The sequence below is a fragment of the Pongo pygmaeus genome, chromosome 15, assembly GCF_028885625.2.
Source record: "Pongo pygmaeus isolate AG05252 chromosome 15, NHGRI_mPonPyg2-v2.0_pri, whole genome shotgun sequence".
Classification (NCBI taxonomy): domain Eukaryota; kingdom Metazoa; phylum Chordata; class Mammalia; order Primates; family Hominidae; genus Pongo; species Pongo pygmaeus.
The window spans coordinates 21,633,785-21,646,161 of record NC_072388.2 but is presented as its reverse complement, the minus strand read 5'-3'; the positions used below and the strand labels follow the sequence as shown (position 1 = coordinate 21,646,161).

Sequence of the window (12,377 nt, the reverse complement as noted above, 5' to 3'; positions counted from 1 at the left end):
AAATCTGTTCTTGTGGCTCTTTGTTTAGATTCCCTTGAGGAAACAGAAGTATGAGAGCCCAGGGCATGTGAGACTCTCTCAGATCTATCAGGGACTAAAAGTTAGCAGCCCCAGACATAAGCCCATCTTGGTGCCATCCACAAAAGCTCTAGGCTCTTTGACTTGAAGGGAATCTCAGAGATGAAGTCTAATACATTCATTTCTTAGCTGAGGAAAATTAAAGGCCAGGGATATTAAGTGATTTGCCCAAGATCACAGAATTAGCAGAAGACAGCCATAAGTCCAGTCTCCTAACTACTTTCTACCAAGCGGCAGCTAAGTGAAAGACCCCTGCCCCAATCAGGCTGAATAGTACAAATCCAAATTCAGAAATTCAGAATCAACAAGGTTTTAGTCATATAACCCAAATTAATTTGTCTATCGATATAACCCAGCAATACTAGACACTAAATCAGATGTTCATGAGACCCAAAGCCTTTTTTAAAAACTCCAATGAATTAATTCTACAGACCCAACTTCTATCTTTTTTTATCCCTTTTTTCACTTTCTGTATTATCTAAGGCCTGTGGGATATCTCACCAACAGAGGTTATTCTCTCGTTAGAATACAAGATCTCAGATGTATAACACCCACCAGTCTCCTGGCTTGAGTTTGGCTAATTATTTCTGTGGGATTTTCATTTGTTTGGCTGTTAAGCTAGGAATGTTCTGCTTGTCTGCTGGCATTTTTTTTTTTTTTTTTGCCAGCTCTTTATAGAAGGGATGGCCTTTACTGACTCTGGTAAAACCACCCTCAGTTGAAGCGGGGGTCAGAGACTGAAAAACACAAGACTATACTGACTCTTCACTCTAGCCTTCTTACTCACTCTACTATTTTCTACAAACTCCCTCAGTAACTGACCAAAGATCAGCCTATGTTCATGCTATTTCAGAAAGAAATGAAAAACATTCAGAGAAGTGGAGACAAGAATAATCTTGCTGATGTGGAAAGGTTCTATCTTGCTTTTGATTACAGCCAAGCTCAAGTTTCTTGAACCACTTATGCCACCTGGTGGCCAGCCCAGATAACACTAATAAAACCTAAAATTCATGTATTAATATCTCAATCTGTATGTATTGTATTATAACAAATCATACAGGAAGTTGAGGCAATATGGGTTGAAAGAGTTGATTATACCACCCTCGTCTCTCAATATTTTTTGTGACATAACCAATTTTTAGTTTTTGGGAAAAATATATTATCAAAGAAAACAATACAAATGTTTTGCACTTCCAAAAAAAATTTCCCTTTTCACCAACCACTCACCAAAAATATCCCAAACCCAACAACTCCAGTCGTACAATACATGTGCAAAAAGGGGCTTTAATTCATAAGTAAAATCAATTTTATTAGTAAGGCTCTTTCCACATGTCCAAAGCAAACAATTAGTGAATTCCAGGGAAAACCATCTATATACATTGAAATTAGAAGTATTTCAGGGTGACAAAAAATATACAAATATGTACACCCATAATCACCGCCGCCTCCGAAAACCTGAAAGGAAGGGAAACCAAGAATGAGGCAAAGGACAGTTGGAAAAGCTAAAGGGACAGGAAAATAGGACATCTAGAGGGAAGGGCTCACAGGGGTGGGGTCTCCTAGGCAGTACTCTGAATATCTTCCCAGGACAAAAGACGAGAAGTAGGAATAAAATTGAAATGGGATAATGGTTCCTTCAAGTGACACTTTATCAGTTCTATTTAGGGAAGCCTGAACAGGAGCTGTGGGACCTTAGAGGTAGAATCCAGAGATTCACTTTGTGAATGATGCTGATTTCCAGCTCAGGAAAGTAAAAAATAAAAGCCCACCTAAGGAGATTATTGCCCAGTATGGAAGAGATACTACAGGGCTTAGTGAGACCCAGAATAGCAAATCCAAAGAGTCTCAATTTGTACTCCCTACCTTGCACCTGATCACCTAAGTCCTAGCAGTTCACTGACCTTTTTTCTTCCGACCTTTCTGAGGTATCTTCTTCCGCTTCTTAATAGGATTCTGATCCTGAAGACAGATGGAGAAGTGATGGAATGGCACTGTGGTTCTGAGAGCCAGCATCCCTTCCCAAGTTCCTCATGGTAATAAGCCCCACATACATTTTGCTGAAAGCATGAAAGTCACATCCTACTACAACCATATCTCAACCTCACCTCATCAAGATGAGCAGTTCCCCCTGTCAAAGCACTGATGTCACTGAAGTGCGTAAGGGAATGAAGTTGTGAGCTCATGACATTTGCTCGTTTTCGCCGTCCTTTCTCTCGCTTACTGACGCTCAAACGCACCATCATGCTCTCCTCATAGTTAATCCTGCCAGAGAAAGACAGTTTCCAGCAGGCTCAGACCATGGAGATGGAAAGCTCCAGCCCAGAACCTGGGCCCAAGTATTTACTCATCTCTTGTTCAGGGAGTTCTCAAGAAGTTTCACAGCAGATCAACGTAGTATTTAGTAAGGACATATTGAATGCTCAATACTGAGCTTCCTCAATGAAATGTGCTCTGTGCTAGAACTTCCCTCATGCTAGATATGAATCCATAGCCTATCCATAATATTATTCAAAATATTATACCAAAATTTTTTATTTCAGCTCTATAAGCAGGTTTCCCTAAATGTGTCCTTTCATGCAAATCTATCAACTGCAAAGACTGCACCTGAGCAAAGTTGATGAGTCTGTATTCAATTACACTGCTTTTCTACTTTCCTTCCCTGAACTTATCTAGCACTCACAATGTCACTATAAAAACCTACCTTTATTGCCTTCTGCACAAAAGTGAGAGCTGTGACAGTGAAACACAGAATTTTAAAGTTGTACTATGTGGAACTGCATATATTCCTCTTTGTACTGCTTTTTTTCCCTCAAATCTCATGTCGAATTGCAATGTACTGCCTTTGCTTTGAACTAAACAGTTGGGGTAAAAATTTTCCTAGTTCCTATCCTGTACTCCAAACTCCTGATTCTTAGAAACTATCATCCCAAAGTTTTCACTCCATTTTCTATATAACATTAATTCTCTTGGTACCAAACTTAGTCACATTAGTCTAAAGCATGAGGACAGGACTCTAGAGTGTAGGAATAATTTCTAATGCAAGGGCTCAGACCTGTGTTGGTCCTCCTGACTCTGGCGGGTAACATGGGGATGCCGAGCATCACGGATTTCCTCTGGAGCATCTGAGTACTGCTCCTTAAGTTCACGAATGACAGAGCTGCTCAATGCCCGTCTCTTGGCTCGTTCTAGACGCTTCTTCTCCCGCTCAGCTTCTGTTTCATCTACATGATGAAAATAAGCAGGGTTATCCAAGAACAGAGAAAAGAAGAGAAACAGTTCACGCTGAGGAAGCAGCAGCCAAAGTTCATACCATAATGTACTGGAACCAAGCGTGGAGGAACATATTTCTTGGACATTCCCTTCACAGATTTCTTCCCTGAAGCCTCAGACTGGCCATCTTCTGCTTCTTCTTCCTCCTCATCCTCAGAGCTCAACTACAAAAGAAAATGTCTGCAAATTTAGGAAGCATTCATGAGATAAGTGAGAAGAAAACCCAAAGCTGGAGTACCCTGGGGAGGTGGGAATATAAAAAGGGAGAAAAGGGAATCTCATACTCAGCACTCTAACACACAAGTTGGAAAATCAAGTCCTAAGAGAATCCCAGGGGATCCAGGATCACCAAGAGGCTCATCTAGGTATAGATGTCTCAGAAAAAAATCAGGAGAATAATACAACCCCTTACCTTGCTCATCATATTGCTGGGATGAGGCTTAAAACGAAGTGGATCATTCTCACCTGAAATAAATAACCCAAGGAATTTTACAAAATTTGGAACTTTCTGATGGTCCCCACAACTTCATGATGGTCTCCTCACTTACTAAGGCTGCCTGTCACTGCAGTCTTGATCAGCTTGTCAATTTGATACTTCAGCTTTTGGTCCAAGGGACGAAGCTTTTCCAAAACCTACAACATGGTAGTTAATTAGGATTATATTTCCTTCCCAAAATGAAGCACACACCAGAGTCCCTATATTAAGGTGCCACATAAGGCACCTAAAATATGTACAAAGTAGAGCAAATGAACAGAAAAATACCTTTTCTCATTTGATTTCTTTAAACATGAGAAGACTCACTTAAATGAGAGCTACTGTGTGATAGCCTTGGAGCTCAAGATTTAGAAACCTAAAACTCCAAGAAGCCAAATGTTTCATACCGTGCGAATCTCCACCAGTCTCAAAACTGCATCATGTCCCTGAAGAGATCCTCCTGAGGCTTTGTCCAGAATGAGGTGGGTCAAATCCATAAGGTACATGAGCAGCAGCTGGTCTTTCACTTCCAGGAAGCTGAGACCCTGAGTTGAACAAAACAGAAAGAGAAGCAGATTTGGTTTTAGCCAAAGAACCAGATGAAAGCCTAGGGTAAACAGGATGTTTTTCCAAGTTCAAGATTTTCCCAATCAGTTCATATTAGGTATCTGGAGTAGTCTCAAGAAGTAGCTATGCCTAAGATGGCCAACGAGAAAGTTATGCTAATACAAGAGAAACAACGCTCAGAGAATTAATAGAAGACAATGAGAAGAGGAAAATCAATAAACTATCCCCCCAAAAAAGACTATAACAGGGTTTCTCAATCTCAGAGCTATTGACATTTCAAGCCAGAACATTTTTTGTTGAGGGCTGTCCTGGGCATTGTAGGTTTCCAGCAGCATCCTTGGCCTCTTCCCATGGATGGCCCCTCCAAGCTGTAACAATCAAAAATGTCTCCACACACTGCCAAGTTTTAAATTAATTTAATCAAAGTAATTACCAATTTCCCCCCATACAATGGAATTATATGATACAGGTAAAAACAATGATTTATATATAATGACATCGAATTAAATCCATGTCACCACAAGTTGTAGAATGTGTAATATGACTTCAATTGTGAAAGTGTGTGTGTGAAGGGGGGGATATGATGAATACATTTTATACACATAAAAAAATAGAAAAATGTCTACAAGACAACACACAAGTAACTGCTACCCCTAGGGTGAGACGAGGAAAAGGAAGAAATGGTGTACTTTAGACTGTGAAAAAGCGTTGCATATATTATTCTTATAATTTTAAAAATCTCAAAAAAATGTACCACAGTGGTTATCTCAGAGTGGTGATTATACTGATTTTTCATTTTTTTCTTTGGGCTTTTATGTATCTTCCAAACTTCACAGCCCTGAGAAAACCTATTTCAGAGAGGTTAAATACTTTGGCCAAGATAACACAGTAATACAAGTAGAGCTAAGATTCAAACTCAATCTGACTCCAACATCTAATCCCTGGATGTCTTTAAGCCAACATGCTAAGCTCTTGAGATCAACACTACTGTGGTACAGAAGGAGAGCAAAGGATTTAGAGTCCACAAACTGAGTTTAAGTTCTGAATTAGGTATTTGGTAGTCAAATACTGAGTAAGTCACTTAACCTTGTGACCTCAGTCTTTTTTTTTTTTTTTTTTTGAGATGGAGTCTCACTCTGTCGCCCAGGCTGGAGTGCAGTGGCACTGTCTCGGCTCATTGCAACCTCCGCCTCCTGGGTTCAAGTGATTCTTCTGCCTCACCATCCCAAGTAGCTGGGACTACAGGTGCCTCCCACCACGCCCGGCTAATTTTTTGTATTTTTAGTAGAGACGGGGTTTCACCATGTTGGCCAGGCTGGTCTCGAACTCCTGACCTCGTGATCCGCTTGCCTCAGCCTCCCAAAGCATTGGGATTACAGCCGTGACCCACCACGTCAGACCAACCTCAGTCTTATCAGTAAAATACGTACAATATTTCCTCCCTGCCACAAAGAATAATTATGAGGCTCAAATAAGATAATGTGAAAGTACTTTGCAACCTATAAAGCACCTAGTAAAAGTCTTTGGTCAAAAAGATAAGTTAATATGTATTTGTTCAATAAACAAACAAATATATAGTGATCTAAGAAGGATGCTGGCAACTCATCCATCTCCAAAAGGCACTGAAATGGTTCAAGGCATGGTACCCAAGGCCTGGCGTGGTGGCTCACACCTGTAATCCCAGCACTTTGGAATGCTGAGGTGGGTGGATCACCTGAGGTCAGGAGTTCGAGACCAGCCTGGCTAACATGGTAAAACCTCGTCTTTACTAAAAATACAAAATTAGCCAGGAGTGGTGGCGGGCGCCTGTAATCCCAGCTACTCGGGAGGCTGAGGCAGGAGAATCACTTGAACCCAGGAGGCAGAGGCTGCAGTGAGCCAGGATCGTGCCACTGCACTCCAGCCTGGGCAAGAGGGAGACTCCATCTCAACGAAACAAAACAAAACAAAAAAGCATGGTACCCAGGAAAAAAACAGGTAAGAATTTGAGAAGCAGGCTCTTCCGATGTGCTTGGGCATTGTCAAATTCAAACTGAGCTACAAGCATATGAGAGAAAAACAAAGATTTAAATTTTTTTAAAATAAAAATGGACAATAAGAACATAAGTGAATGATAAAGACAAGAAGGGAATATATTTTGAATGCTGTTTTTAGTTATCTTTCTGTAAGCACAAATCTGCTGTAACTCCTGTGCTTAAAACTCCTTCAGTGACTATTACAATGATTTTCATACTTGTATTTATCCACAGAATATTTGGCTTAAATATCTTAGGACAAAAGCTCAATATATAAAAACAGATAATACCAGAGTTTTCCAGTTAAGTAGGGATGAGAGGTCCAGAGTTGTTCTTCCACATTGCCCCCAACCAGTAATCCCTGAGAAGGTTCTACCAGACCTTAATTTGAAAACTACAATATTTCAATTGTTCTTGTTTTTTTTCAGATGGAGTCTTGGCTCTGCTGCCCAGGCTGGAGCGCAGTGGCGTGATCTCAGCTCACTGCAACCTCTGCCTCCTGCGTTCAAACAATTCTCCTGCCTCAGCCTCCCGAGTAACTGGGATTACAGACAGACAGACGCCACCATGCCCGGCTAATTTTTGTATTTTTAGTAAAGATGGGGTTTTGCCATGTTGGCCAGGCTGGTCTTGAACTCCTGACCTCAGGTGATCCATCCGCCACAATCTCCCAAAGTGCTGGAATTATAGGTGTGAGCTACCTTTTTTTCTTAGCCTGGCCTTTTTTTTTTTTTTTTTAAAAGACAGTCTCACTCTGTTGCCCAGGCTGCAGTGCAATGGTGCAACCATGGCTCATGGCAGCCTCGACCTCCTGGGTTCAACCGATCCATTCACCTCAGCCTCCTGAGTAGCTGGGACTATGGGCACGAACCACTGCGCCCAGCTAATTTTTTTTTTATAGAGACAGGTCTCACCACATTGCCCAGGCTGGTCTCAAACCCATGGGCTCAAGTAATCCTCCCACTTTGGCCTCCCAAAGTGTTGGGATTACAGGCGCATATTTCAATTTTAAGATGCACATCGTTTTCATATTTAACATCTCTGAAATCAGGATGCATGTTTCAGTCACTGGCATCTTGGTATTATGTCATAAGCAATTTTTTTTTTTTGAGGCTGGATCTTGCTCTGTCACCCAGGCTGAATGCAGTGGCACAATCACAGCTTACTGCAGCCTCAACCTCCCAGGCTTAAGCAATCCTCTGGCCTCAGCCTCCCGAGTGGCTGGGACTACAGGCACATGCCATCATGCCCGGCTAATTTTTAACTTTTGTAGAGACAGGGTCTCATTATGTTACCCAGGTGGGTCCCGAACTCCTGAGCTCAAGCGATCCTCCAGCCTCAGCCTACTGAAGTGCTGGAATTACAGGCATGAGCCACCATGCCCAGCCTGTCACTTTTTTTCTTAATATATACAATAAGTGATATGTCCCAATTAATAAGTGTCTTAGATTAGATGAAATCTGAAAGTAACTCCTCAGTTGGCCTACAGTAATCTTCAGAGTGACTACTTTTCCAGTCTTATTTCCTACCCCCACCACACATAACACAGAAAGTACATCCTATCACAAAAATGACTTCCTCCTTTCCCTTATCACCATACTTTCAGGCCTTTGTGCCTTCGCGCATGTTCCTTCTTTCTGTCCCTCCTGTTTATTCCTCAAAATCCTATCACCTCCTCTGGGAAGCCTGTCCTGAATCCTCTGCTTTTCTGGCAGTTAATTAATCCCTCTCTTTGGCTGGCGACTCATAACTCTGTAATGTGACTGCTACTATTAATACTTACATCTGTTGCTTTGCTTTGTCTTCCCTCTAGACTTCAGCACAGAAACTGGATCATATTTATGTTTGAAGTTCGAGCACTTAGGATATATAAGACACAATAAACATACAATGAAAGAACTACTGAGAACATTAAGTCAGGGGATGCTTACTGTTTGAGTACATCTTACCTTTTCTGTAGGATAGGCACCAGCTTGAACTTTTTGTGTCAGTGATTGCACTTGTGCAGTTACAGCCATCACCTGAAATTAGCCCAAATAAAACAAGTGACTAGACTATATATCAAATCATGTCTGCAAACTGTGAAGGGCAAAAGCTAAACAATGCCACCTAAAAATTATCTGAAACACTGTCTAAAGTATAGTACTATCTTCTCACTTCTGGGAAAGCATAGGAGAGATGGTTCTTCAAAAAGTTTAAAAAAAAAAAAAACAACTTTCCACTTCTTAAAGAAGAGACCATCTTTTACTGAACCACAGGGAGGAGAAAAGGACTGGGAGAGTAGTGACTGAAGAACTGTAATTCTGTTCGTACTGGCTGAACTTACAATGCATAGAACTACATAACTCCCCGACTTATGACTTAATTTCCACTTTATGAGGGTGTAAAAGCAATATGCATTCGGTAGAAACCGTCCTTTTCTCGTGATGCTGGGCAGCGGCATCAAGCCTAAATTTTGACTTATGAGGTTTTCGTATTACAGTGGGTTTATCAGGCCTAACCTCCATCGTTAAGTCGAGAAGCATCTGTATATAAGTGTGTATTACCTGGGCACCCAACGGGCAAATCAAGTTACCATTCCAAGCATTGGTTTCCTTAGCTATATGAATAAAGGAAAACTAATCAGATAATTTCTTTTTGGAGTTTCTTGTATTCCCTTGGGTGCAGAATCAATTACTTAGAATTCTGGCGTGAAAAGGTTTTCATTACATCATTTTACTCTTAAGGTTTTTGGAAGCATTCATGTATCTCAATCACCAAAGTTTTGAGGTGAAGTACATAAAGTCAAAGCCAATCCGTGACTAATTTATTCCAGAGGCGACACTACTCACTTGCTCCTGGAGATTTTTCAGAAGTGTCACGGCACTTGGCAGGTCTGACTCCAGCACCCCCTACAGAAGGGAGAGGAAGCGTAAAGAAAAGTCATTCTTTCCTCAGGATTATAAGAAAGCGGAACGTCTAGGGTGGGAAACTGCCCTCTCTCCGTCAGATACCCCAGACTCGGGGCCTTCACACTCGGGTTCACAGACTCGCCTTAAAGCCAGCCCCTTGGGTTACTGGACTCTAGGGAGGCCGCCTTCCTGAAGCAACTTTCATCACCACCCTTCCCTGGTACCAACAGTTTGCCTCCAGCCGCTGAAGGCAAAGGAAAACTCCACAATAGCTACGCGAGGAAGAAAACACCGAACTCACCAGCGCCGCCATCTTCGCAAAGCCCACCCCTTCCGGTTTGGTACTTCCTGAGCGCTAAGGGCGTCTTGATAGATTTGATAGACAACTGCCGCTTGCAAATCTAAGCCAATACGAATAAGGGCTCTCTCACTTCCGCCCCCAACAGGATAAACGAGAGGAGGAGTCTGATCTGGCCAATGGAATAAAGGAACTGGCTAAATTCGTCAGACTCAGAAAGAGATGTCAGGACGAAAAAAAAGCACTTGGCAAAGAGCGTGTGATTGGTAGACTGAGTAAATTGATTGACGGCAAACCAATAAGAGACAGGCAAATAATTGATTGACAGTTGGAAGGACCAATAGAAAAAAGGAATTAGCAGAGCGAACTTAGCGCGTATTGGCTCCCGTCTGCCGCAGAGCCCAGAGTCTTTTTTCAAGGCACTTTTCTTGTAGTGCCTGAACCGGCCGCTAGGTGACAAGCCTCGGCTTCTCTTTGCGGTGTCGACATTGCGGAGCCGCCATTGCTGGATGCTCATCCAACGGCCACCGCGCCAAATGCCTCACAGAACCGGTGGCCCTGGAATCGATTCTGTAACAGTACTCCTTGTGTGACCGTGGACAAGTCACTCGGTCTCTGAGCCTTCTTCATCTGTAAATAAGAGAGCGGGGCTAGAGAAGCCCAGAGCCAGAGTTTAGAAACCGACTGCGAGGACACCTGCCCTCTTGGTGTGCACCGTGGAGCGCTGAGAAACGGCTCCAATAACGCCTCGACACTCTTCGCTCCTACCAGTTTGGGGACATGAAAAGAATACGTTTTACAAGTTGGGGAACCGTTCGTATTTACATGACTTACCCCGGTCACACAGGTCTTCAGCAGAACTTGGTTCAAACTCTGGCAGTGCATGTTTCAGTATAACCTGCCTCATCATTACCCAGTGCTTTCAGATGTGTTCGCTCACTCTGGTTTTTCACAGGCTGGTGAAGTAGGTTGGACGGATACTCATTGTTCCCATCACATGCCTTAGGAAATAAAGCACCGAAAGGGTGAATGATAGTGTACAATTTTTGTTCACAACCGTCCAGCATAGCTGGGTCTAGAAATCAGATCTTCCTGACTTGAAGCTGTCTTTTGGAATTAAGAATAACACCTGTATCTGGGCAGCTGGGGTAAGAAAATCCTGGTATCTAGATCTTGCTGGATTCAAGAAGGCAGGAGGGTGTTCAGTCCCCACTCCTCTAACATTTATTTGCTGCTTCAGGCCCACTGTGGAAGCTTAGGATGCTGTTGCTGCTTCAGGCCCACTGTGGAAGCTCAGGATGCTGTTGCAGCATACTTAGTCAATTATCCAGTAGCTTTTGTAATGTTTTATCAAGATTTGTATTATGAAAAGTTTCTATTTCTACATAAATTTTCGGACCTGTCTAATTAGATCAGCAATAAACTTTTCCTTTTCAGGGAACTTGAAATTTAGTTTGTTCATATTCTTTATGATATCAATGAGAAAACAAATTGCACTGCCGTATTTTGGGGTTTTTTTGAGACCGAGTCTTGCTCTGTCGCCCAAGCTGGAGTGCAGTGGAGCGATCTCGGCTCACTGCAACCTCTGCCTCCCGGGTTCAAGCGATTCTCTTGTCTCGCCCTCCGGAGTAGCTGGGACTACAGGCGCGTGCCACCACACCCGGCTGATTTTTTTTTTTTTTTTTTTTTAGTAGATATGGGGTTTCACCATTTTAGCCAGGATGGTCTAGATCTCCTGACCTCGTGATCCGCCCGCCTCAGCCTCCCAAAGTGCTGGGATTACAGGCGTAAGCCACCGCGCCAGGCCTTTTTTTTTTTTTTTTTTTGAGACGGAGTCTCATACTGTCACCCAAGTTGGAGGGCAGTGTCGCGATCTCGGCTCACTGCAACCTCGGCCTCCCTGTTCAAGCGATTCTCCTGCCTCAGCCTCCTGAGTAGCTGGGATTACAGGCACCTGCCACCATGCCCAGCTCACTTTTTGTATTTTTAGTGGAGACGGGATTTCTACTAAACCATGGTTGGTCAGGCTGGTCTCAAACTCCTGACCTCACTATCTGCCTGCCTTGGCCTCCCAAAGTGCTGGGATTACAGGCATGAGCCACTGCTCCCGGCCTTGATTACTAAAATGATTGTCCACCAGGAATGGTGACTTGAGCCTGTAGTCCCAGCTACTCTGGAGGCTGAGGCAGGAGAATCGCTTGAGCCCATGTCAAGGCAGCAGTGAGCCATGATGGTGCCACTGCACTCCAGCCTGGGTGACGGAGCAAGACCCTATCTTTAAAAAAAAAGGTGAAAGAGGAAGACCCCATCTCCAGAAAAATAAAATACTTGTCAACTATAGGGGCAGAAAACTGTGATACCTTTCCTCACCCATCGTAAGGGTCATAGAAGACACTCCTATAACAAAAGACAAGTTAACAAGAAAAAAGTTTGATGAATTTATTTAAAGTTTTACATGACACAGCAGCCTTCAGAAATGAAGATTCCATTTTTATGGTTAGGTTTGATGAAGAATGGACAGCATGTAGAAATGTGATAGGACAAAAAGAGTATGATCTGACAGAACTAGACTGAGGGGGGAATCCCAGCAAGGCCTGTCTGTTCAGATTTTTCTTAGCCTCTCTAGATAGCAATCCTTTTGGGTATAGGGAATGTGAAAGGAAAATAACTTGGGACTCCAGTTCACTATGCCAAAAGAAAAAAATTAAGCTCAACGCAGTCATGCAAGCAACAGCCTTTGCTTTTGTTCCTAAGCGGATAGCTACAGATAAAATGTTAAATAT

The 12,377-nt window shown here is 42.7% G+C and overlaps 1 protein-coding gene across 3 annotated transcripts; it reads right to left on the bottom strand.

The window, feature by feature from the left end:
- Positions 1-1,366: 1,366 nt before the first annotated feature.
- On the bottom strand, positions 1,367-10,832 carry NGDN (neuroguidin). 3 transcript variants are annotated; one of them, XM_054448904.2, is made up of 13 exons: positions 10,724-10,832; positions 10,429-10,595; positions 9,598-10,224; positions 9,237-9,296; positions 8,355-8,426; positions 4,231-4,368; positions 3,897-3,981; positions 3,761-3,813; positions 3,389-3,512; positions 3,131-3,299; positions 2,184-2,340; positions 1,980-2,037; positions 1,367-1,533 (listed from the first exon to the last, which is right to left on the bottom strand). In XM_054448904.2, exons 3-13 carry the CDS (start codon positions 9,607-9,609, stop codon positions 1,514-1,516), a joined length of 948 nt encoding a protein of 315 aa, XP_054304879.1. In that variant the 5' UTR covers positions 9,610-10,224; positions 10,429-10,595; positions 10,724-10,832; the 3' UTR covers positions 1,367-1,513. The 3 variants fall into 3 exon arrangements, with proteins under 3 accessions (XP_054304879.1, XP_054304878.1, XP_054304882.1); XM_054448903.2 differs by lacking the exon at positions 10,724-10,832 and having other exon boundaries at positions 9,598-10,244; positions 10,429-10,532; XM_054448907.2 differs by lacking the exons at positions 8,355-8,426; positions 9,237-9,296; positions 9,598-10,224; positions 10,429-10,595; positions 10,724-10,832 and adding an exon at positions 8,189-8,280.
- Between the last annotated feature and the right edge of the window lie 1,545 nt (positions 10,833-12,377).

Coding starts and splice junctions, on each gene's coding strand:
- NGDN (XM_054448904.2), bottom strand. Junction 3,982..4,230: donor GACTGGTGGAGATTCGCACG/GTATGAAACATT, acceptor ACCATGTTGTAG/GTTTTGGAAAAGCTTCGTCC. Junction 3,300..3,388: donor CTTGGTTCCAGTACATTATG/GTATGAACTTTG, acceptor TTCATCATGTAG/ATGAAACAGAAGCTGAGCGG.